The sequence below is a fragment of the Abramis brama genome, assembly GCF_963993115.1.
Source record: "Abramis brama genome assembly, chromosome: 15".
Taxonomy (NCBI): domain Eukaryota; kingdom Metazoa; phylum Chordata; class Actinopteri; order Cypriniformes; family Leuciscidae; genus Abramis; species Abramis brama.
Genome location: NC_139977.1, coordinates 16,047,338 through 16,071,607, shown reverse-complemented (window position 1 = coordinate 16,071,607; position 24,270 = coordinate 16,047,338). Strand labels below are relative to the sequence as shown.

The following is a 24,270-nucleotide window of genomic DNA, read 5'->3' as shown; positions in this document are numbered from 1 at the left end:
TGCATGTGAAAATTTTGCACTGCAAAATATGGTATATAAAGGACCCTCCTCAAGGAGCTTACCTGATCATTGTAGAACATGTCACTGGCCATTTGTACAATACTCTCCACCTGAATGACACCTCCCAGACTCTGGATGTTCACCTCAGCTAACATGGTCAGCACCAGGATGGCCTCCACCAACAACTGCCGGTATTCAGGCTGAGGAACGCGGTTCAATACTGTCTCCACATGCACGGCAAACTTTATTTCACCGGGAGTCATCTAGAAATTACACTATTTTATTATCATTCTTTGAATTTAAGCCTAAAATATTACTTAATTTTATCTCTTTAAGTTGTTTACCTCTTTTGTGGTTGAAGATGGAAGCACAAAGCCTTCAATGGACAGCCCATGACACTGTTAAATACAAGTTACAAAGGAAAGCAAATGTGAAGCGTAAGTTTGACAAACCTGGCCTTGGCACTCATTGTGATGTGTCCTACTCACCTTCTGCAGAATCTTCCAGACGTTCTGATAGAATCCAACAGGGACTCTATTGAGAGCTCCATCTAGACGTCTGCGCCGAAGCCACTGGCCATGTCTGCTGTCACGCACCAACGTGGCTCCTAATGATCCCTGAAATGACTCAATGGATGGAAGTCTGTATCTCTGGAAAACAATCAGATTAATTATACCTGCAGATATAGCTCAAACTTTGAAAAGAAGTTAAGGCATGTTTGCCTCTGATCTACTTACACCTGATTCAATGTTTGCAATATCCAGCGAATGGACTGACACAGCCTAAAGGACTCAGAAAAAGTGGCTGGTGTTAATCTACTCCAATTTGATTGAGACGCAAAACCATTCTAAATCCAAGCATTTTCTCACCAGTTTGATATCAGAACCCTGTTTACTTGCAACTTTCACTTCAGTTTTGGTGGAGCTGGATTTTCTCTCATCGTGGATACTGACTGCAGAGCTGACCACATTTCCTGTTGAGCGCACTGGCACAAAAATACAACTGATAAATACAAATTCACAGACCAAATGAGTGAAGTATGATACTGACAATGGATGAATATTTACCACTTTTTTGAACTCCAAACTCTTTGCCACTGAGAATGTGAAGCAGCAGGTTCTTCATCTCAGATGGGCTCATATTCATCAAATTCTCTGTAGCCTCCTCACCTAAAAAAAAAAAAGACTGATATGTTTCTTTTGGGCTTGGACTAAAATAATATCTACTAGGGTTGTCAATTGATTAAAAAATCGGGTAACTTTATTTTGATGGTCCCCTTTGAACATTCTGTTGACAATTAGTAACATTGCACCTATGTGTAAACTAACTCTCATGAGAGCATTAGTAAATAGCGGGTTAAATAGAAAACATTATTTTATATTGCAATAATATTTCACAATATTACTGTTTTACTGCATTTTTAATTGCATAAGTGCAGCCTAGATAAGTTTAAGGGACATAGATGGTAGTGTATATCAATATTTGTTGAGAAATCCTCCAAATTAACACAATTCAAAGACATTGTAAGCGAATAGACTATGAAAGTAAAATAATGACTCGTAATGATAATGAAAATAATGAAATGTATTTGAAACAAAAAAGCTTGTTGAATTGCACTAATCGAAAAATAAATGTTAATGCAATGGATTTATTTTTCAGTTAATGCAATTCAACATGCTTTTTTGTTTCAAATACATTTATCATTATTTTACTTCCATAACGGAAATTATAAAAAGAGCCTTTAGAAATCAGTATATTGTTTTATTTCCATATCACTGTACATTAAGCCTAAAACTGGCTTCTTTTAATCACATTATTTTTATAGTTTATTGTAATAAATAATAAATAAAAAACGAATACACAAAAATTAATGTTAAAAAAGGTTTAATGGAACAGGATCTGAGATACCTGAACAGCTGAGGGACTGGGCGAGCTCAGTGACCATGACCTGAAGAATGAGGCCAATGCGGAGGCGGAACATTTCACTGAAGATTTTCGGCTGTGTTCGAATGATCATACCCAGAAACACCATTATCTCCTGCCAGGAGCGTAAACGAGTGTCAGTGGAATTAAAACATATACAGTGAGGAAAATAAGTATTTGAACACCCTGCTATTTTGCAAGTTCTCCCACTTGGAAATCATGGAGGGGTCTGAAATTGTCATCGTAGGTGCATGTCCACTGTGAGAGACATAATCAAAAAAAAAAAATCCAGAAATCACAATATATGATTTTTTAACTATTTATTTTTATGATACAGCTGCAAATAAGTATTTGAACACCTGTCTATCAGCTAGAATTCTGACCCTCAAAGACCTTTTAGTCTGCCTTTAAAATGTCCACCTCCACTCCATTTATTATCCTAAATTAGATGCACCTGTTTGAGGTCGTTAGCTGCATAAAGACACCTGTCCACCCCATACAATCAGTAAGAATCCAACTACTAACATGGCCAAGACCAAAGAGCTGTCCAAAGACACTAGAGACAAAATTGTACACCTCCACAAGGCTGGAAAGGGCTACGGGGAAATTGCCAAGCAGCTTGGTGAAAAAAGGTCCACTGTTGGAGCAATCATTAGAAAATGGAAGAAGCTAAACATGACTGTCAATCTCCCTCGGACTGGGGCTCCATGCAAGATCTCACCTCGTGGGGTCTCAGTGATCCTAAGAAAGGTGAGAAATCAGCCCAGAACTACACGGGAGGAGCTGGTCAATGACCTGAAAAGAGCTGGGACCACCGTTTCCAAGGTTACTGTTGGTAATACACTAAGATGTCATGGTTTGAAATCATGCATGGCACGGAAGGTTCCCCTGCTTAAACCAGCACATGTCAAGGCCCGTCTTAAGTTTGCCAAGGATGATCCAGAGGAGTCATGGGAGAAAGTCATGTGGTCAGATGAGACCAAAATAGAACTTTTTGGTCATAATTCCAGTAAACGTGTTTGGAGGAAGAAGAATGATGAGTACCATCCCAAGAACACCATCCCTACTGTGAAGCATGGGGGTGGTAGCATCATGCTTTGGGGGTGTTTTTCTGCACATGGGACAGGGCGACTGCACTGTATTAAGGAGAGGATGTCCGGGGCCATGTATTGCGAGATTTTGGGGAACAACCTCCTTCCCTCAGTTAGAGCATTGAAGATGGGTCGAGGCTGGGTCTTCCAACATGACAATGACCCGAAGCACACAGCCAGGATAACCAAGGAGTGGCTCTGTAAGAAGCATATCAAGGTTCTGGCGTGGCCTAGCCAGTCTCCAGACCTAAACCCAATAGAGAATCTTTGGCGGGAGCTCAAACTCCGTGTTTCTCAGCGACAGCCCAGAAACCTGACTGATCTAGAGAAGATCTGTGTGGAGGAGTGGGCCAAAATCCCTCCTGCAGTGTGTGCAAACCTGGTGAAAAACTACAGGAAACGTTTGACCTCTGTAATTGCAAACAAAGGCTACTGTACCAAATATTAACATTGATTTTCTCAGGTGTTCAAATACTTATTTGCAGCTGTATCATACAAATAAATAGTTAAAAAATCATACATTGTGATTTCTGGATTTTTTTTTTTTTAGATTATGTCTCTCACAGTGGACATGCACCTACGATGACAATTTCATTCCCCTCCATGATTTCTAAGTGGGAGAACTTGAAAAATAGCAGGGTGTTCAAATACTTATTTTCCTCACTGTACAAGGTTGAGAAGTGGATCTGACCTTCAGCTCTAACCTGAGTGAGAATGGCGATGGTGAGGTTGTTCTCGCTCGCCTCATCGATCAGCCTCGCCAGCTTGTCTGGAGGCATAGGACTATATGGAGACGTATGAACAGTATCGTAGTATGAACAGGTAAATGAGAATGTGAACCTTATTTGAGTGTACTCACGCTGAAATAGTTTTCTCTCTTGGTTCGGGAGGAAGGCCAACTGTTAAATGTTTCTGATGAATTAGCAAATCTGAGCATGCCTGTTAATGGAAAACATACTCAATAACTACATTCTGAGAAAATGCTGAATTTACATAGTCACAGGGAACCATTATAATACTCACAGCATCGAGCTCTTCTACTTTCTTGCGTAGCATCCCGCAGATCATCCGGATGAGGCCCCAGTGTTTCAGGTTTCCTGCCTTTTCATACAAATCACTCAGTAGTCGTCTTACCGTCCAACCTTTCCCATGTAGCTGGGTGTCCCAATCCATTCCCCTTACAACAGAAATCCCCAAAACATTTAAAACCTCCACAACAACAGTACAGCTCTTTCCTAGGACACAGATCTAACAAAACTCATCACATAGTTTTGTCGATACTGACTTGTCTGTGAAGAGTATGTAGAGAATGTCAGCCTGATCCTGCAAGTTCTGACTTTGTTTCAGCATCTGCACTAGGGCTGTGTAGTCAATCCCGCCTTTGACATCTCTGGGCAGGTTCAACGAATGTGAGGCCTGTGTCTCAGATATCTTTGCATGGAAAAAAGTCATGACAGCTCATTGTGAGATGAGAACAGAGCCCATTTTTAACAGTTCCAGAACGCAATATTTCCATTTTTTTTAATATATATAGATATTATTCAGAAAATAAATTCTTCAGATCTATTCATCTCTCTGAAATTAATCACAATATTACAGACTGCATTTTGAAGTAAAACAGTATTTGATCTGAATAAAGGAAAAGGTACCTAGCCGTGTACTTCAAACGATAGTTCACCCAAACATTTAAATTTTGTCATTACTTACTCACCCTTTTTTCAAACTTGTATGAGTTTTTTTTCTTCTGTTGAACACAAAAGAAGATATTTTGGAGAATATGGGTAACCAAACAGTTGGCAGAAGCCATTGAATTCCATAGTATTTTTTTTCCCATACTATGAAAGTCACTGGGGTTCATCAACTGTTTGGTTACCCATATTCTTCATTATATCTTCTTTTGTGTTCAGAAGAACAAAGAAACTCATACAGGTTTGGAACAACTTGAGGGTGAATAAGTAATGACAAAATTTTCATTTTTGGGTGAACTATCCCTTTAAATTTAAAGTTGCAATCACAGAAACAATATGCAATCACTTAACAACCTCTAAACACATTGTTGGAAGGTTTCACATTATCACTAAAAACAGTTTCTTCATGTAAAAATGAATGATTTTTTTATTTCTGGCAAAAAAAATCAAGCATATTTTTATAGAGAGCAGAGACAGCCCAATGATTATTCTAATTATAACTTAAATGTTCACAGTGAAAGCCAGTAATTTTGTGTTATCTACCTTTCCTTTGTTATCCAGCAAATTAAGGTTTGGTACTGGAGAACGAAAAAGTTTAGTTGGAAGGTACATGTGCACATCTGCAGAAAGGTCAAAATTAAATGTATGAGTTATTACTGAGCATTTGTAAAGGCAGCTGTTAAACAACATCAAAATGAATGTCTAAAAAGCCCCATTCTGAACTCACTGTGTATATTGAGCTCTCTGGCTTTGTGAACCAGAGACACCATTTCCAGTGTCTTTTTGGCTGCTGCCCTGAAGCGGTTGAGGCCTCCTTTAGTGGCACTAATAGGACTTTCCTGAGGAACCGCCAGTAACTGGTCCAGATACACAGCCAGGTCATCCACCTCTGCAGACACACACACACTCGCACAATTAAATAAAAGCATCAGAGGGTTGAGCACTTCTTCTGTCACTTTTGAGATGTAACCACATGTGTCAATATATAAAACTGTCACAGCAGTTACCGCTCTGTCACAAAAGTGCCTCTCAAGCCTCCATCCAACCATGCAGGCAAACTGTCTTTCAGAGTGACTTTCAACCACAGGCCACACATTTCAACATAAACTGTCATGCAGAAAAGGAAAAAACTGCAAGTCAACAGCCAACAAACACCTGGCAGCTGACTTAAACCATCCAAACAAGAATGTTTGTCAGTAATCTTTAACTTATGAATAAAAAATGTCAATACAATAAGAAGAAAGTAATTAAATCAAGTCTTTATCAGAGTAGTGGAACCATTGTTTTGGAGATTCTTTAATAAATGAGACTCATCAACTAAATGTATTGGGATCCATTAGCACAGGGATTGCACATGCAAAGTAGAGTGGCAAAGAAACAACATAACAACATGGCAAAAAAAACTGAATAAGTAACTTACACTTTAGCATACTTTTAAGTACTTATTATGGAAATAATATACTTTAAGAGAATATATTTAAGAGTGAAGAGAATGTAACATTTTCAGACACGTTAATTTAAATTGCAATTTTTTATAGTTTAAATTTATATTAAATACAATCAGTTGAACTTTAGCATGGTTTTTTTTTACCCATTTAAGACTTCAGTACAAGTACTTTACAAGTATTTAGTCATTTATATGTGCTTTAGTAAGACAAGACAACACTTCAAAATGAGTACAAAAAAGTACCTTAAATGTACCTTAAATTACACTTTTAAAAGTGTACTTAAGCGTTAAGAAACGGTCATGAAAGTGCACTCTTTTTAAGTACACTTAAGAGGCCTTTTATTTTAGTAATTTTTAAGTTATTTAAATATACTTTCAAGATTTGAAGTACTGTATACTTCAAATGCAAATTCAATACAATTAAGCACACTTATTTTTACAAGGGATAGTTCACCCAAAAATGATTCACCCTCATGTCATTCCAAACCTATGTGACTTTCTTTCTTCTGTGGAACACAAAACAAAATATTTATATGTATATTTTGAAAGTCAGGGGCTACAATGTACCTAATTGACTTTTACTGTATGGACAAAAACAGTGAGACACTTTTCAAATATCTTCTTTTGTGTTACACAGAAGAAAGAAAGTTATTTTTCTTATTTTTGGATGAATTATCTCTTTGGTTTTAGTCTTTTCAAGAGAACAGTTGGCGTGCTGATAGCTGGTGGCTCACTCACCACAGTCCATAAATGTAAGATGGGCACAACAGGAGGTGTCAAGAAAAGCAGAAAGCTTCCCAGTCTTAACCCTTGAAATGTAAAACTGCTTTGATTTCAGCCTACTTCAGGTATGTAACAAATATTAAATGTGCTGTCCTCTTTAAATACGTTACCTTGCTCCTCCAAAGTAACCATCCTGTAGTTTTTTCAAAGTTGCCAATACAACAGGATCAATGTGTTTGTGGTCATCAGCTGCGAAGGACAAAAACTAAATGAGTTTTTCAGAATGAGAAAGCTGCTGTCTGCATATTAAAGGGTTGGTTCACCCAAAAATGAAAATATGTCATTATTTACTCACCCAAACCCGTAAGACTTTCGTTCGTCTTCGGAACACAAATGAAGGTATTTTTAACGAAATCTTAGAGATTTCTGTCCCTCCATTGACAGTCTATGCAACTACCACTTTGACGCTTCAAAAAGTCATAAAGAGATTGTAAAATTAAAGGAGAACTCCGGTCAATTTTAACATTGAGCTAATTTTTTTGTAAATTTGGAGTGCTGTCAGTACAGAGAACAACGACAAAAATCAGTGTTGCCTACACTGTTATCCTCTTTTTAAAATTTGCACCCTGATGACTTCAATGGGACAAGTTTTAAACCTGCTTTTAGCCTCTTAACATCCTTGATGTGTCATTACAAGTGCCCAGCCAATGTGAGTGATTCCTTTAGAGTTAACACAGGTGAATCTGACTGCAGTAGATGTGAAAGATATGAATAAAAATGAAGTTAATTCGGCCAGCGCACATACCTGTATTTATTTCCTGTTTTCGGTCGAAGTCCACAGTAGTCGATTGTCGAGTTCTCCACTGTTGCTTATTTACCTATGATCACGCGCATGAACTGTTAAAATTGACCGGAGATCTCCTTTAATCCATATGTATCAAGCAGTTTAGTCCAAAGAGACTCAATCGCTTATGATGAACAGATATAATTTAGGCTTTCATTCACATATCAACATTCATCAGCGAACATAAACAGAAGCTCAACCGTACTTACTTGACGTGCCACAATAAACCTCAATGGTTCTTGCTGAAGCTCAAACATGCTGCGTAACATGAGAATGAACCTCATTGGTTCTTGTTGAAGCTCAAACGTGCGTAACACGAGAATGAATCTCATTGGTTCTTGCACAGCAAGCAAGCTTGAACTTAAGTTTATCATTACTGATGCGATAATGAATGTTTATATGTGAAAAGCCTAAATTAAATCTGTTCAGCATATAAAGTGATCGTGTCTCATCAGAAAATTTGAACTAAACCACTCGATTCATATGGATTAGTCTTTCAGTCTCTTTATTAACTTTGTGAAGCATCAAAGTGGTAGTTGCATAGCTGTCAATGGAGGGACAGAAAGCTCTCAGATTTCATTAAAAAAGATCTTCATCTGTGTTCCGAAGGTGAACTAAAGTCTTACGGGTTTGGAACGACATGAGGGTGAGTAATTAATGACCGAATTTTGGGGTGAACTAACACTTTAAGGGCGTTAAGTATTTTTTTCACTCACTGAGCATGCCGTGTGAAATTGGGAACGTTACTGTGGGTCGGCCGGTCATCCTCCAACGAGAACAGAGGTAGGAAAGGTCGATACGGAGCATCTCCACAATCATGTGATTGTCCAGGGCTAGGTAGAACTCATGATGGTCTACAAACTGCACATTCGATCAAGGCCAAAACCAACAAATTACCTAAGTGATACTAAATATTCAAATAGATACCAACAGCAAATTTGAATTCACGTTGACGTACTTGAGGTGCGAAGGTAAAGATGGTGTCGCGAATAATGTAGAATTTTGATGTTCCAAGCACACCAATTCGCCGGTACGGCCGCCCAGTTAGTCCCAGCCTTTGGTTACGCCCTGAAAAAAATACCTTTTTATTTTTTTAAATCCTGTATTTTGTATCTCTCGCTTAAAGGAATAATTTGTTTAAAAGTTCTGTTTATTATGTCATTGTATCAATTTCAAATAATGAATTCGGTCAGGGACCAGCTTATTAAGCTTAAAAAAGGACAAAAAAGCCCCATAAGCATCAGAAAAGTAGTCCATTCTATTTGAGCATTATATTTCAAGTCTTCTGAAGCCATTCGAAAACTTTGTGTGAGGAACAGACTGAAAATTAAGTCATTGTTAACTGAAAATCTTTCTGTGGTCACCATTCGCTTTCTTTCACAGACGTTTGTAAAGACATGAGTACAAGATTTTTATTTTTGTGTTAACGATTCCTTCCACCCTGAGTTCACCTAGTCTGGCATAGATGTGACTGAGGACTCTGGAGGGCTGAACTCGGATTGGATGAACGTCCTCCAGGGTTTCTGAGTCAATGCCATGGCTCTGCAGGAGCTGTTTAATCTCGTCGCTTTCTGCCAGGATAGACACTGAAAACACAAGAATGGAGAACAGCCAGTGTAAATATGGTGAGACGGAATATTTATGTAATATATTCAAAGTCAAACAGTTTTCTAAATTGATTAACCCAGATTTAGCTACTGTCAAACACTGTAGGTCTTACCTTGAACTACAACATCAGGCTTGGGAACAGTGGAGAGGCGTCTATTGAGAGGATCAATTTCTCCAGCTGCTAAAAAACCCTATAAAGTCAAAAACAACATTATTTCACATATACAGGAACATACATGATCATAATATGTGTTTCTCAAGAGCTCCACAGCCCGCAGAATGGATGATGCATACTGTACATATATTTCAGTGTAGCATTACTCAACATTCATTAACAATTACAGTTTTTTTATTTATTTAGCAAACACTTTTATGCAAAGCAACCTAAAAAAAACAGTAACAAACAATAATGCCACAATACCTCCATTCCTGAAGCTAAACCACTGGAACAGTCATTTATCAATAATATATGGGTTTTGAGTATGACGGATTTTATGATTTATCTAGATACCCTTATATATGATTTAACATTAATAATTTATATAAAATAAATAATTTAACAATACATCGTCTCCACCTCAGTCCCGCGAGCCTGCGGCTACGCCTTGGCGCTTCAGTCCTACATGCTCCATCTCAATTCGCTAGTATGTACTCTCTTTTTTTTAAGAAAAAGCACACATTTCTGAATGTGTAGCACAAGAGTAGAGAAGTTTTGGTTTATACTATCACTCTGTCGCATAGTTACACGCATCCTGTCACCGTAAACTGGCCTGTCAATCACCTTGTCACAGTTAACATCCTCAACATTTCGTTGAATTTAATTTCCTACCATAATGGAGAGAAAAGAAGTAGCATGTTGATCTGCCAGTTGTGGGTCTTTCAAGCAGAGAACTCTCTGCATAATCTTCGTCTGCCTTGCCCAACGTGACACTTTTATTTTATTTAATCAAAAATATAGTAAAAAATTGACTTTACGTTACTTTTTTAACGGTTTTCTTTTATACACATAAATATTAAATATATTACATATTAAATGATGTATTTTTTAATTTTATGTATCTTAATTTATTGTTAAATCTTATTTTTATAATTGAATTGAACTGTATTAATGAAATGAGTATAGGATCAATGAGTTGAAACAGGTGTGTTTCATAAGGGAGACAAAGTGAAGCGGGCCTCCAGCAACCGATTGAGAAACATTGCAGTTCAGCATTACCATATAGAGCGATTTTGATGGAATTTACTGTACCTCTGCCAGCAGGTTACCCAATATGTACAGAGACTGGCCCCATTTCAGTGGACACTTGCCTACTGGCACTCTCTCCACTGTGTGGGGATTAGCATACTCTTCATTAACCTAGTTGAAATGACACATACCAAAAGAAAAAAGGAAAGTCCATTTTCCTTTGGAATAACCCACAAAGAATCACTGAACCAGGAATCTGGGTTTAGGTATTTCATAACAGTACAAAATCCAGTGCTTTAGTGTTAAGAGAAAAATAATAATGTGTCCAGATTGTACCTTATCCGGAGGAACACTATAAAGCTCAGGAACCAATCGTAATCCATTCTTCCCTCTGATGAGGATGCCATCTAAAGCCTCTCTGTACTCCTGAACCTAAATAAGAGAGGAACAAGCAAAGAGAACATTGTTTTCTGAAGAATAGTCAGGTATTTATTGACTATAGTAAATTGCCTGTACCTGTTCTGGACTGTTGATAAAAATGCCATCCAGGATAAGGTATGTCCAGAACAGCGGCCATTCACACTCTATGTTCTCAAACAGCTTCAGCTCAGATGACTCATAATACAATCGATTCGGGTCCTTAGAAAAGAATGATTGTGTTGGAAGCTCCAAATACCCAACCACACACATAGATGTGACATGTTTTGTCTGACAAATTGTTCAAGCATGGTTTTACCTCTCGGGGTGTTTTGTGTCCATCTCTAAGAAAGCGACAGCATCCATATCTGCCCTATATGAGACAGTACAGGAGTAAATAAAGACTGTACAATTAGGTGTGTGACGAAACTTTAAAAAAGCAACAATTTGCATGTTTTTATTCAATTTATAGAATGAATAAAATAAAAAATAATACTTAATTCAATCAATTAAAAAATGATCATAGATCTATAATGTATATATTTAATGTATTTTTTATTTGTTTAATTATTATTATCTAAATATCTTGATTGAGCTTCAAATATTACTATTTATTGATTTCTTAAATTTCTTTAATTGTATCAACAGTTATATGCCTTTTTAAATTTATTTACACTGTTTTAAATTTAAATGTCCAGGATTAGGTGCTACATTTCATGTCATGAAGCAAAGTGTTAGTTGTCTTAAACTATTCATTTAAATCATGTAGAAAACACTAAAACACACAAAAATATACATTAAAATGCCTGGTACCTGAAACACGTCAAGGGTAAAGTCAACTAAATGATTGCAGTAATTACTGATATCCATATTCACCTGAAGTTTTGAAATGATTTCTTCTTTGGTGATATTAACAATGTCAATGTCCTCAACTGCAAATGCTGGATAAGAGATGATGGACAGAACCCCAGCGTCCACCTCTTTGGATGTTGAGGCCCTCGGCAGCATGGAGCTGAGAATAGACTACAGCAAAGGATCCAAAAAGAGACTGTTACTTTCACGAGGCTTGAAAGCTCTGAATAATATGGACGCCGTCCCCTCATGTGTGACATCATAAATTAGTTTATTACTTGGCAGTGCTGAATGTCATCGGCTAAAGCATGTACGACAGACTCTGGGCCACCCTTGGCACCGAAAAGGTTCAGCCCATCCAAGGCCTCCAAAGCTGCCTGAATAAACATGCAGCAAGAGGTCATGTTATTTCATCACGAGAAGATCATTATTTGACACTTGTTTGACATGTGAAACCAATTCTTAACTGATTATGCAATTTGTCACTAAAATTCTAAATATTTCACCTTTGCCATTCCGATAGAGCTGACATTTATCTCGGGGATCCCCTTATTCGTCTTGTCTCCTCGTTCCCACATTCCAAAATCCTGAGGATCATTTCCAGTCTTAATACCCATGGAAAAAAATGTGAAACCTTTCCATATCAGAGCAGCATTAAGGTGCTTACCGCTAATTTATACGCAGATTCAATGTAAAAGATCAGATTCTGGACGACGTCGACCTCATCACGTGTATAAATAATATTTAGCCCTGCAAATAAAAAGTGGTGAAAATCTAGTCTGCTGTTTCACACAAGCAAAAGATTTAGACACATGCATGCTGCAAACACTTTAAAGGAACACACCGACTTTTTGGGACTTTAGCTTGTATCCCCCAGAGTTAGATAAGTCCATACATACCCTTTTCATCTCCGTGCGTGCCGTAACTCTGTTTGACGCACCCACTGCTAGCCTAGCTTAGCACAAAGACTGGAGGTAAATGGCTCCAGCTAGCATACTGCTCCCAATAAGTGACAAAATAACGCCAACATATTCCTATTTACATGTTGTGATTTGTATAGTCACAGCGTGAACAAATAACAAGGTCACATGAGACACAGCCATCTTCTAACCGTATACATACTGGGAACTATATTCTCAGAAGGCGAAGCACTGCTACTTCTGCGGAGTGGGATACAGTGAATAAGCTAAAGTCCCAAAAAGTCGGCGTGTTCCTTTAAACGTGATGTTAAATTCAACCTGATGCTGTCATTTGGGCCAGGAAGAGCAGGAAGATGGAGGTAGCATCCACCTGTAGATGACCCCATTCCTGATCACCAACTACAGTGGCACACGTTCCTGTATGGTACTTGGCATGAAGGCAATCTTTGGTGCTTTTGCTGTACTTGAACTTCTCCACCTTATCGATCTGAAAGTTGAATACAGGCTCAGAGTTACTGTACAAAAAGTCTCTTTTTTGCCTAAAGTCCAGTTCACATCCAGCATTCTCCTTGAACATAACTGCAAACCATGTGACATGCATGTGAGCAAGTGTGTAATTCTTGTTCAGTGTAATGATGACGCATGATAGGCTCAGAACTGCCCTAATTCTTCATGGCATAGATTCAACAAGGTGCTAGAAACGTTCCTCAGAGATTTTGGTCCATATTGACATGATAGCATCACGCAGTTGCTGCAGATTTCTCGGATGCACATCCATGATGTGAATCTCCTGTTCCAACACATCCCAAAGGTGCTCTATTGGATTGAGATCTGGTGACTGTAGAGGCCATTTGAGTAAAGTGAACTCATGTACAAGAAACCAGTTTGAGACGATTTGAGTTTTGTGATATGGCGCATTATCCTGCTAGAAGTAGCCATCAGAGGAAGATACACTGTGATCATAAAGGGATGGACATGGTCAGCAACAATTCTCAGGTAGGCTGTGGCGTTTAAACGATGTTCAATTGGTACTAAAGGGCCCAAAGTGTGCAAAGAAAATATCCTGCACACCATTACACACCACCACCAGCCTGAACCATTAATACAAGGCAGGATGGATCCATGCTTTGATGTTTTTCACTCTAAATTCTGACCCTACCATCTGAATGTCGCCGCAGAAATCAAGACTCAACAGACCAGGCAACGTTTTTCCAATCTTTTATTGTCTAATTTTATTGAGCCCGTGCAAATTGTAGCCTCAGCTACGAGTGATTATTTGTGTTACTGTTGCCTTTCTATCAGATCAAACGATTCTGGCCATTCTCATCTGACATCAACAAGGCATTTTCACCCAAGAATTGCTGCTCACTGGATATTTTCTCTTTTTCATTCTCAGTAAACGGCAAAGGTCAGACCGAGCGTTGTTAAATTATATTAAACTGTCTGAAAACAAAACAGGGATCACAAACTGTCTAAATATGTTCACCATGGTCCATTTCTGTATATTATAAAGATTATAAACTATATATAATTGCATCTTAGTAAGATATGTCAACATTTGAACATTTCACGGGACACAAAGGACACATTTGGAGGACACATTTGAAGCAGCCATCGAATTGGGACAGCCTTCGTCGCGCCGCGGTGACGCAATCTGCATTCGAATGCGGCCTTCGAAGGATGCAGCCTCTGAATTGGGACGCAGATCTAGTGTGTGCCAGTGTGTTGCCTTGATTAATAATTCAGTTTACCTGTCGTCCATTTATTTTACTCATTAGTTCCTCTGTGTATTTAGTGTTCATTCAGTCATTGGTTCGGTGTTGTCTATGGTACGTGGTTTTGCTATTTCTCCTTCATTTGACTGTAGTTTCCTAAATATTTGTGATTAAAAACAGTTATTTGAGCTATCTCCTTCGGCTTCGTCTTGCGATGTTGATAGCACCCACACGTGACACCAGACACGAGTGACAGTTTGTACCATGCTTCACACTGCAGTAGTAAAGTGTCACATTTCAGTAATATGGAGCCCACAATACTTAATATCATCAATAGTGTGTATATTAACCTGTTTGGTATAATTAATTAATTTATTTTAAATGTGTATGTAGCTTAAATATGTTTGTAATATTCTTTTTGCTATAAAGAAACACAAACATTCACTTCTTTGTCAATAAGCCAGTAAAAATGAGAGTTGTGGAGACAATAAACAAGTTATGCCAAGATTTCAAGACAGTCTTGTGTACAATCACTAGGCACTGTAATGCACTCTAAACCTTAATGGGTTCAATACACTCAGAGAAAATTCATTGCGTCAGAGTAATTAAGTAATGTCTTAAAATGGTAATAGGGATGTCATTGTGGTGAGGAGTGGAGACTGTGATTCAGGTCAGAAAGAAATGGTATTTATTAGACAAAACTCTTCAGAGTTAAATGTTTTTTTTTTTTTTTTTAATGAAATAAATTCATATTTTTATTCAACATGGACAAATTAAATTGATCCAAAATTACATTTATAATGTTTAAAAAAAATCTATTTCAAATAAATGCTGTTTTTCCTAACTTTGTTTTATCACAGAACCTGTATCCCTTTTTTTTTTTTTTTTATCTAATAAATGTAGCCTTGGTGAGCATAAGAGACTTCTTACTGATACTTTTTACTGATACCAAACTTTTGAACAGTAGTGTATGTTCTCCTGCAAAGCAATTGCATTTGCAATGAGAAAATTATTTGAAATGGTCACAATTGTGACTTAATATTTACTGCAAAGCATTATCTACACATTATGCTTCAGATTTACTGCCCAAAATGAGTAGGATTTGTAACGAATCTTGAAATATGGATTTGCCTATAATGGAATGAAAATGTTGTTTATCCATAGGCCTACCTGTCTTATCATACACTGCAGTAATCCTCGCATGAGTTTGACCACACTCTACAGAATGAGAAAAGACAGAGAAAAAGAGAGAGAGAAAGAGAGCAGTGAGCCTTGACCGTGACCTTATCCTCTCCATCTGCTATGACCATGAAAGAAACATGAGCCAAATGATTTGCCCTCTGGCATTTTACATGGTCTCCCAGACACAAACACTAATGAGCAGAAAATATTAAATGTCTGGGATATGTGCAGACATGGTCTTCGGTGCCCTTTGACAAAATTGTATAGTTTTGCTTGTATCTCAACTCACTATGTATGCATGAACCAACCTGCTCCAGTTCATAGGCTTTGGCTTTGTCTTCATCTCTGTCTGCATTCTTCCTATAGGCCAGACTCAGAGCCCACACAGATAGGATGCAGTACACATTGTCTCTAACCCAGGCATGAGGTAACTTCTCATCTCCTGGGAGTAACCCTGTCACTGGATCCTGCAAAATAATAATATATATGTCATTGACCTGAGGGTCTATCGAACTAGAATAAATTATATTTATGTGATGTAAAGTGTCACCATTGGCCTGGCCTGTAACATTTAAAACATGGGACACTTTAAATTCTACATTTGTGTTTTAAATTGTTCTCTTTCTTGAGATTTTTTACTTTAGCACAGTCCTGTTGCCTTAAACGTGTATGACTCATTCCATACAATATTCTTAAATGCTCAATAACCCAAATTCAAACTCTAAACTCTCTTGGGAAAAAGAAGTGTGCTTAAATGAATTATTGAATGTGCACTTGTAGTATATCTTAAAAGTATATTTAAAAAAAACTGTACTTGCATATAATATAATATTACTGAAATAAAAGTTAACTTTAGTGTACTTAGTGTATGTGTCTTAACACACTAAGTACACTTTAAAAAGTGGGGTAACAATTTAGTTTAGGGTCCAATTCTCACTATTATAGTTAGGCTACTTATTAGCATGCATATTACTAGGGTATTGGCTGTTTATTAGTACTAATAAAGCACAATATTAATGCCTTATTCTGCATGACCATATTCTACAAACCTTAATCCTACCAAATACCTAAACTTAACAACTACCTACTAACTATTAATAAGCAGTAGGCCTAATTAGGAGTTTATTGAGGCAAAATTCGTGGTTAATAAAGTGGTAAAGTAGAATTGGACCCTAATCTAAAGTGTAGGCCTAACTTTATTTGTAATAATGACAAATACAAGTTTCACTTCAAAGGACATTTTAAATAATTGTGTCGTGCTTTAAAGAAGTAGGCCTACACTTATTTTAATGTGCTAACTCACATACTAAAGTACATGTAAAGTACCTGATTATAATTTTAACTGTAGTGTGTTATTCAAAAGGCCTATTACATTTAAAGTTAAATACAATATCGGGTAACACTTTATTTTAGTGTCCTGGTACACATGTTACATGTAGTTACTGTAGTAATCACTGTAAATTATGCATAATTACATGCAACAAACCCTAAGCAAACCTAATCCTAACCCTAACCCTATAGTAAGTGCATGTAGTCAATTAATATTACTCAGTACTTAAATGTATAATCACACTGTAACAAGGACACCTTAAAGTAAAGTGTAACCTAAAATTGTAACTTCATTACAAATGTATTTAAATACATGAAGTTCAAGTTTCAAAATGACATTAAATTATATTTTAGTGGTAACACTTTACAATAAGATTTCATTTGTTGCCATTAGTTGACCACATAAGTTAACAAGAACTAACAATTAACTATTCTTCTACAGCAGTTAATACGGTAATCTTAGTTAACGTTAATCTCATAACATAACATAGTATCGTAAAGTATTCTAAAGTGGCTGTTTTTAGAAAGGGCTTTAAAGGGCTGTTACGCTGCCTTTTAAATAGATGTCAACACAGCACGGGCTGCTCCCTTAGAATCAGTGAAAGTGAGAGATTTTTTAGCTCACCTGGTGACAGAGGATTGTCTGTTGCAACGTTCTGGCATAGTTGTCGAGTTTCACTCCAGAATTACTGCGACTTCTCATAATAGTTGCTTTCTAGATGCAGTTTTGCTCTCCAGTCTGACTAGATGTGTCTTAGCTGGCGGTGGTCAAGTATCAAGTACCGTACATGTGAGGTAGGCAAATGTCAAGCCTTAGGGACGAGTTGTTCAGTAGTATCTGTTACATCAGATGGCGAACTGGTGTTGAACTGCACCCTATCTTCATAGTTACAGGCACAGTTTTTCATCCATTTTTAAAATATAATAAAATCAATAATACAAATTAAAACATATAAAAAAATAAGGCTATAATGCAACACAAATGTTGCTTCAACTGATATGAAGACGATGTAAGCTACAGCATGTTGTTGTTTATAGAATTATTCAGTCATGCTGATTCATTCACACCAATATTGATTTGATACAATAGTTCAACAAAGAACAAGTTAATAGTGAGAAACCTTTTTAGATATAACACAGTAAAAAATAAATAAAAAAATGCTGTCTTAAATTAAGTACAATCAACTTGGATGTTTAAGTCATTTCATCTTAAATTACATTAAACTGACTTTTAAAAAAAAATAGTTGAATCTTGTATAACAAAAAAGTTAAAAAATGTCTTAACTTATTTTGATGAGTTAAAGCAATGTGAAAACATAATATGTTGTCATAACTTATTGATCATCATTTTTTTAACAGTGAATATTGTCACTTTCACATTTGTTTATTCACTGTAAAAAAAATGTCTAACCTCCCCAACTCAAAATTTTCTAGTGACTGGTCACATCAAAATTTTTCAATTGGCCCAAATTCTGTAAATTTAATTTTATAATTTACAGAATTTCACTTGGGCCAGTTGAAAAATTTAGATGTGACCAGTCACTAGAAAATTTTGAGTTGGGGAGGTTAGACATTTATTACAGTGTTGTTGCTCCAGCAAAGATAATAGTTCCAAATGAAGTCAATCAGCGTAATCAGTCGCTTGTATCGGAGCAACACAAAACAGTTGTGTTTTGTTCCATAATGCATAATGAATGGGTTTGATTGAACGAATCAAATGTTGATTCAATGATTCACTCATTACACTGTAAAAAAGAATACGCTATATCTAATCAATAAAATTGAGGCAACAGATTACAAGCAATATTATTAATTAAATTTAACAAATTAGAATTGTGTAATAATTAATCAAATTAATTCCTTAAAAGTGTTAAGTCACCATTATGGCGATCAGTGTTTGTTTTAGTTGGGCTCTTGACCCTTAAATCATTAACTTTAGATTTTGTTTGGCTGCTGTACCTGAGTTATAACAGCCAGATGAACAACGAGAAAAGGTGATCTGATGGTGTTGGTTGTGATTTAAAATAATAATTATTTTACAATCATTTGACCTGAATCACTTAGCTCATATAGAGCCCAAAATCTGAGATACGGGTTACTTTATTAATTATTGCAGAACTGTCCTTGTACAGCATAATATTTTTAGCCTTTTCAATGAAATCCATATGATCAAATCAATAAAAAAAATAAAAAACTTAATAAAAAAGTTATGTAGGCACACACAGACATCAAGAATTTGCGTATGAATCTCAGCAATGGTGACAAACAGATCACCTCTGATCATAAGCTCATTATTTATTCATGCAGCAATGTATGATGGGAGCCATGAATGAGTTTTGATTGGTGGCACCCAGAATGCACTGCAACATGCTTTATAATTGTCACCATTGTTGAGATTCACAGGCTGATTATTGATGTCTGTGTGTCTAAAAATAAATCAAAACAACAAAATAATATTTTTGTATATGAGACACGTTTAAGAAATCTTTGGATTACATTGTAAAAGTTCAAAATATTATGCTGTGCAAGAACAGTGCTGCTATAATTAATAAAGTAAACCTAAATTGGTAAATTAGGTTCCCAAGTAAATTGGGATCTAAATGAGTTCAGGTCAAATGATTGTGAAATAATGGTTATGTTAAAACACAACCAACACCATCAGATCACCTTTTCTCGTTGTTCATCTGGCTGTTATAACTAAGGTACAGCCAAACAAAATCTAAAGTTAATGATTTAAGGTCAAGAGCCCAACTAAAACAAACACTAATCACCATAATGGTGACTTACAATTACGGATTTCTCCTTCAGTGATTCTGCTTGTTAACATCAGGTGTCTTCAATGTTGGCAATAAAAAAAAATTGTTTAAAAAAAATTGTTGTAAATTTTACTCATTTTAAATGGTTAACTTTTAAGGAATTAATTTGATTAATTATTACTCAATTCTAATTTGTTACATTTAATGAATAATATTGCTTGTAATCTGTTGCCTCAATTTTATTGATTAGATATATAGCGTATTCTTTTTTACAGTGTGCAGACAGTCACTTGTGGCCACGTACTGGTGATGTAACACGGAAAAGAGCACACAAAAAAATCATTGGGCTGTTGAACTGCTGTTTATCAGTGAAAGTAAATTTGCATATTGCTGGGCTTATGGAGTTAATTATAAAACAATAATACATTTGATGAAGTTTGATTTTAGGGACATTTTTGTTTGTTTTAAAAAGTTGTTGTCAAAAGTTTTTTTGTATGATTCTTGCTTCAAAAATATAGCTCAAATTTGAACATATCACAATTACATAGCCTATCACAGGTACACAATTATAGTTAAAAAAGAGTCGACTAAAAGTTGCAGAAACAGAGGTAGCCTATTTTTAGTGTTTTATTTGACAAACATAAACTTTGCTCTTTCATGTCAGAAAAGGACATGCAATCTGGGTACATTGTGGAGGTCGTTCACAGTACAATGACATCAGTTTGTTACAGTACATTCTTGTGCAAATACTCCTCTCACTAACTTCAGGGGCCTTTGTCATTAGAACTGGGTTTTCAGAGAACTCAGACCTTCCTGAAAAAGATGTGTGCAACTGTGCACGTTCTCTTACCGGCACTGTGCCTATAGGATCAATATTACTGGTCACTACTAAGGCCTTCTGTATGCCCTCGTAGCTTATCAGATACAGTACTTTATATCAAATATCACATGAATACAATTATTTTATACATATAGCTCTCAAAATGGTCTACAAATTACTCATGCTCTATACAGCCTTTTAATTACAATGCTTGTAGTATTGTATTTGTAGAATTAAAGTTTGGGGCAAGTCAAATACAAACCCCAATATGTTAATGACCACTAAATAAGGTTATTAAATGCCTTGAACATAAAACATCTAAAGTAAAACTAATGTAACTTTTCAAGTCAGACTTCTCCACATGCTCTGCACAGTAAGTACTGTGCTACACAGGCTACTGTTCAAAAGTTAAAGTGCTTGCAACATAGCATACACACACACACACACAATGCTATGGCCATAAAATAGTATGTAGGTTGACTCATAAATGAATATTTTTCAGTCTTCCACTCCGCTATGAATGAACAGGCTCATTAAAAGAACAATGACCATTCCTGGGGATAGAAAATATAATCAGTTTTCATAAAGAGCAGTTTTAGGACTTGATGAAAGGAGATGGACGGCAGCAGTGACGTACCTGCATAATCCTGTAGTGCACTCTATGCTGTCATGGCAGTAAGCTCCGTATGGTTTGAACCCCATGATTCGCCACAAAGGGGACATCCGAATCTTGCGGTGCAGTATATGTGATGACTGAAGATCTGATCGCACCTCAGAAGTCACTAATGGCACAGCGGATACCTAAAATACATTTCACAAAATAATAACTTAATTTAACTTTTTACATTTTATTATATAATAACTGATCAATTCTAGGGTAACAGTTTACAACAAGGCCTCATTTGTTAACATCAAATTATATGATCAATAAGTTATGACAACGTGCTTCTCCATTGCTTTAACTCATCAAAATACTTTTTTTTATAAGATACAAGATTCAACTCATTTTTAGAAGTCAGTTTAATGAAATTTAAGTTGAAATGACTTAAATATTCAAGTTGATTGTACTTCAAATTTAAGGCAGCAACTTTTTTACAGTGACAATAACTAATAATGAGCAATACTGTACAGCATTTATTAATCTGTGTTAATTAAAATAGTATTGTTCATTGATCATGTTATTTCACAGTGCATTAACTAATGTTAACATGTGTTGAAGTACTTAGATTAATAAATGCTGTTCATTATAGCTCACACAAGAAAATACTATTGCTGTCTTTCTAAAATGTAATGTTTAATTCAATGTGTTACTTGTTTCATTATAATTATTTGTTTGTATTTTCTAAGCGAAAATTGTTACACCTACACCATTTCTTTTTCAATGCAGTAATTTTGATAAAAGTGAAAAGGCAGGCTTTTTAACAAAAACTTTTTTGCTGTCTTTGAAAAAAAGTTGTTGGAAAATGGTGTAAACCTACCTGATACATCAGCACTAGCAAGATCAGTGTGAAAAATCCAAATTTTGCCAGGTTAAAGTGATGCAGAGTCATTCTGGTGGTAGTTTTCCCTTCAAAACTACTGTATGTCAGTGTGTCCAGGAGATTTGCTTAAGCTTTGCAATGACCATGTGTATTTATAACCCTGCAACATTGATCTTACCACCCCACCCTCTCTGTCTATCTTTCTCTTCTGCTCTCTTACTATGCTAAAGGCCATGCATGGCCAAGATAAAATCACGTGTTTAGTACATATTTGAGAGTTTACATAAGCTTAGGCATTAATGTAGCTGCTGGGATTGATGGGAGTAAAAAAATAACTCAGAAGTTCTGACCTAAATGTTTTTTTGTTTGTTTTTTTTATTTACAGTAGCATGCTTTTTACATCATGATTAGGGGGAAAAGCTGTTTCCAACAAATTACAATTGCATGCACCAGATCTCATATTGGGATTTTCATGTAGGAACTTATTTGATAATGGAGAATACACAAAGATTGCTTATCTCTTTTTTATACCTTTAACATCATTTTCAAGAGACAAGTATGTTCCCATCCATCTCTCTAAATCAATAGGTCATCAAGTTCACTCAGATAACATGTGGCCTGTTAAGAATCTTGCATGCCATTGCATCAGTCATTTCAATTTAAATATAGGCCTAATTAATTTAATAGGCCTAATTAATGTATGAATATGAAACATTGCACAGACAGAATAATTCAACCGAAATGAAAAAGTTGCAACAGTTGCCTGTTTTGCTTTGTCTTGTAATTAATTATTATGCATGCATTTTTTATGCCGTTTTCATTTGTCACACCACAGGACCATTTAAAATGTAGCAACACAATGAGCAATAACAGAACCTAAAATAAACATTTCTTTTAAACATTCATATAAACTTTAAATTTAACTCTAAATTAATTGATTAAATAATGTTTTTTAAAAGTCTATTAATAGACTATTATTCGTCAATAATAGCATAATGCTGAATGACCTGCTTAACTTAACACACTGCTGAGCGGTGAAAGTTCACACTGTGCTCCAAATGACAGAACAGTGTGATCCAGTCAGTCTGTGTATTTAATCGCCACAAACTGGAAAGTTCTACAAAAAATGTTTGTTTTGAAAATCTGTGGCCTATTACTTATTTGTGAAAGGACACTATATGAATTCATGTTTTTATAGATAAAAGTCTTGATGCCGTTTAAAGAAATAAAACAAAGTCCATGCGGTTCATTACAACACAAAGTCCATTAGGTCAGTAACACGTAATTGTAGTAACAAATGTAGTAGGCCTAATTGCGTGATCAAGAGTAGGTCGCCTCAGTTTGTCTGTACTGTCTCACCTATAGAGGGCAACATTGAGCCACTCATTGATCGCCTGTGTGTGTGTGTGTGTGTGTGTGTGTGTGTAGTGTAGGCTACTGTCCATGTATTCTTATTCGTGTCATTTTGCAATTTGCATTTAAAGCAACAAACATCCTACATATTATGGATATTATATATTTTAAAAGAATATTGGCTACTTTGTATACCGTAGGCCTAATTTAGGCTATAGTTTCCAGACACTTAAAGCGATAGTTCACCCAAAAACGAAAATGTTGTCATCATTTACTCACCCTCATGTTGTTCCAAACCTGTATGAGTTTCTTCTGTTGAACACAAAAGAAGATATTTTGAAGAATGTTGGTAACAAGACAGTTGACGGCACCCATTGACTTCCATATAGGAAAAAAAAATACTATGGAAGTCAATGGGTGCCGTCAACTGTCTTGTTACCAACATTCTTCAAAATATCTTCTTTTGTGTTCAACAGAAGAAACTCATACAGGTTTGGAACGACATGAGCGGTGAGTAAATGATAACAGGATTTTCATTTTGGGTCCCTTTAATTACATTATTTACAATTAAATTAATTATAGCATAATTAAAGTTTTTAGAATTTGTTTTAGAATCATATAACAGTTATAGTTATAGAATAATATTATTATAGAATAATATTATTACAATATTATAGAATACATGTAATACACTTTACATTTATATGAAATGCAATTAGCTAAACTTTTTTATTTTGCTTTTTACTCACAAGTAAGCCTCATAATTGCATCTTTTTATGTTATTTCATAATTACTTTATTGTCTTTGAAATACGATTAAAGTGTACTGCTGAATGTAATGACAAGAATTTTATGGTATAGGCTACTTTTAATGTTATTTCTATTGACATTTGCATGTCAAACATTTAAATATATTTTTAATTACACATTTGTAAT

General features: G+C 35.9%; 2 protein-coding genes across 2 annotated transcripts in view; both read right to left on the bottom strand.

Moving 5' to 3' along the window:
* Nucleotides 1–17,718, bottom strand: part of phka1b (phosphorylase kinase, alpha 1b (muscle)) — a gene marked incomplete at its 3' end in the record, with an annotated part of 18,186 nt that extends 468 nt beyond the window's left edge. The window contains exons 1-31 of the mRNA XM_084136462.1: nucleotides 17,551–17,718; nucleotides 15,905–16,063; nucleotides 15,585–15,632; nucleotides 13,018–13,186; nucleotides 12,447–12,529; nucleotides 12,286–12,366; nucleotides 12,058–12,156; nucleotides 11,804–11,950; nucleotides 11,247–11,300; nucleotides 11,027–11,149; nucleotides 10,847–10,942; nucleotides 10,574–10,681; nucleotides 9,437–9,515; nucleotides 9,168–9,302; nucleotides 8,675–8,784; nucleotides 8,433–8,577; nucleotides 7,043–7,121; nucleotides 6,888–6,958; nucleotides 5,430–5,591; nucleotides 5,246–5,322; nucleotides 4,300–4,445; nucleotides 4,038–4,191; nucleotides 3,874–3,953; nucleotides 3,719–3,797; nucleotides 1,909–2,038; nucleotides 1,068–1,169; nucleotides 870–985; nucleotides 738–782; nucleotides 489–650; nucleotides 345–398; nucleotides 4–263 (exon numbers count right to left, since the gene is read on the bottom strand). Coding sequence (XP_083992588.1) covers nucleotides 4–263; nucleotides 345–398; nucleotides 489–650; nucleotides 738–782; nucleotides 870–985; nucleotides 1,068–1,169; nucleotides 1,909–2,038; nucleotides 3,719–3,797; nucleotides 3,874–3,953; nucleotides 4,038–4,191; nucleotides 4,300–4,445; nucleotides 5,246–5,322; nucleotides 5,430–5,591; nucleotides 6,888–6,958; nucleotides 7,043–7,121; nucleotides 8,433–8,577; nucleotides 8,675–8,784; nucleotides 9,168–9,302; nucleotides 9,437–9,515; nucleotides 10,574–10,681; nucleotides 10,847–10,942; nucleotides 11,027–11,149; nucleotides 11,247–11,300; nucleotides 11,804–11,950; nucleotides 12,058–12,156; nucleotides 12,286–12,366; nucleotides 12,447–12,529; nucleotides 13,018–13,186; nucleotides 15,585–15,632; nucleotides 15,905–16,063; nucleotides 17,551–17,628 — 3,431 coding nt within the window. The 5' untranslated portion in view covers nucleotides 17,629–17,718. The remainder of the gene's footprint in view (nucleotides 1–3; nucleotides 264–344; nucleotides 399–488; nucleotides 651–737; nucleotides 783–869; nucleotides 986–1,067; nucleotides 1,170–1,908; nucleotides 2,039–3,718; nucleotides 3,798–3,873; nucleotides 3,954–4,037; nucleotides 4,192–4,299; nucleotides 4,446–5,245; nucleotides 5,323–5,429; nucleotides 5,592–6,887; nucleotides 6,959–7,042; nucleotides 7,122–8,432; nucleotides 8,578–8,674; nucleotides 8,785–9,167; nucleotides 9,303–9,436; nucleotides 9,516–10,573; nucleotides 10,682–10,846; nucleotides 10,943–11,026; nucleotides 11,150–11,246; nucleotides 11,301–11,803; nucleotides 11,951–12,057; nucleotides 12,157–12,285; nucleotides 12,367–12,446; nucleotides 12,530–13,017; nucleotides 13,187–15,584; nucleotides 15,633–15,904; nucleotides 16,064–17,550) is intronic.
* Nucleotides 17,719–20,291: 2,573 nt separating this feature from the next.
* LOC311098162 (liver-expressed antimicrobial peptide 2) lies at nucleotides 20,292–22,133 on the bottom strand. Its single transcript, XM_084138224.1, has 3 exons — nucleotides 21,980–22,133; nucleotides 21,139–21,302; nucleotides 20,292–21,055 (listed from the first exon to the last, which is right to left on the bottom strand). Exons 1-3 carry the CDS (start codon nucleotides 22,049–22,051, stop codon nucleotides 21,016–21,018), a joined length of 276 nt encoding a protein of 91 aa, XP_083994350.1. The 5' UTR covers nucleotides 22,052–22,133; the 3' UTR covers nucleotides 20,292–21,015.
* Nucleotides 22,134–24,270: the final 2,137 nt, after the last annotated feature.

What these genes read in the sequence shown, in the direction of transcription:
- LOC311098162 (XM_084138224.1), bottom strand. Translation starts at nt 22,051, where the DNA reads ATGACTCTGCATCACTTTAACCTGGCAAAATTTGGATTTTTCACACTG. An exon ending in TGCTAGTGCTGATGTATCAG is followed by an intron (nt 21,303 to 21,979) that starts GTAGGTTTACAC and finishes AATGTATTTTAG; the next exon opens with GTATCCGCTGTGCCATTAGT. An exon ending in TGCACTACAGGATTATGCAG is followed by an intron (nt 21,056 to 21,138) that starts GTACGTCACTGC and finishes TTCTATCCCCAG; the next exon opens with GAATGGTCATTGTTCTTTTA.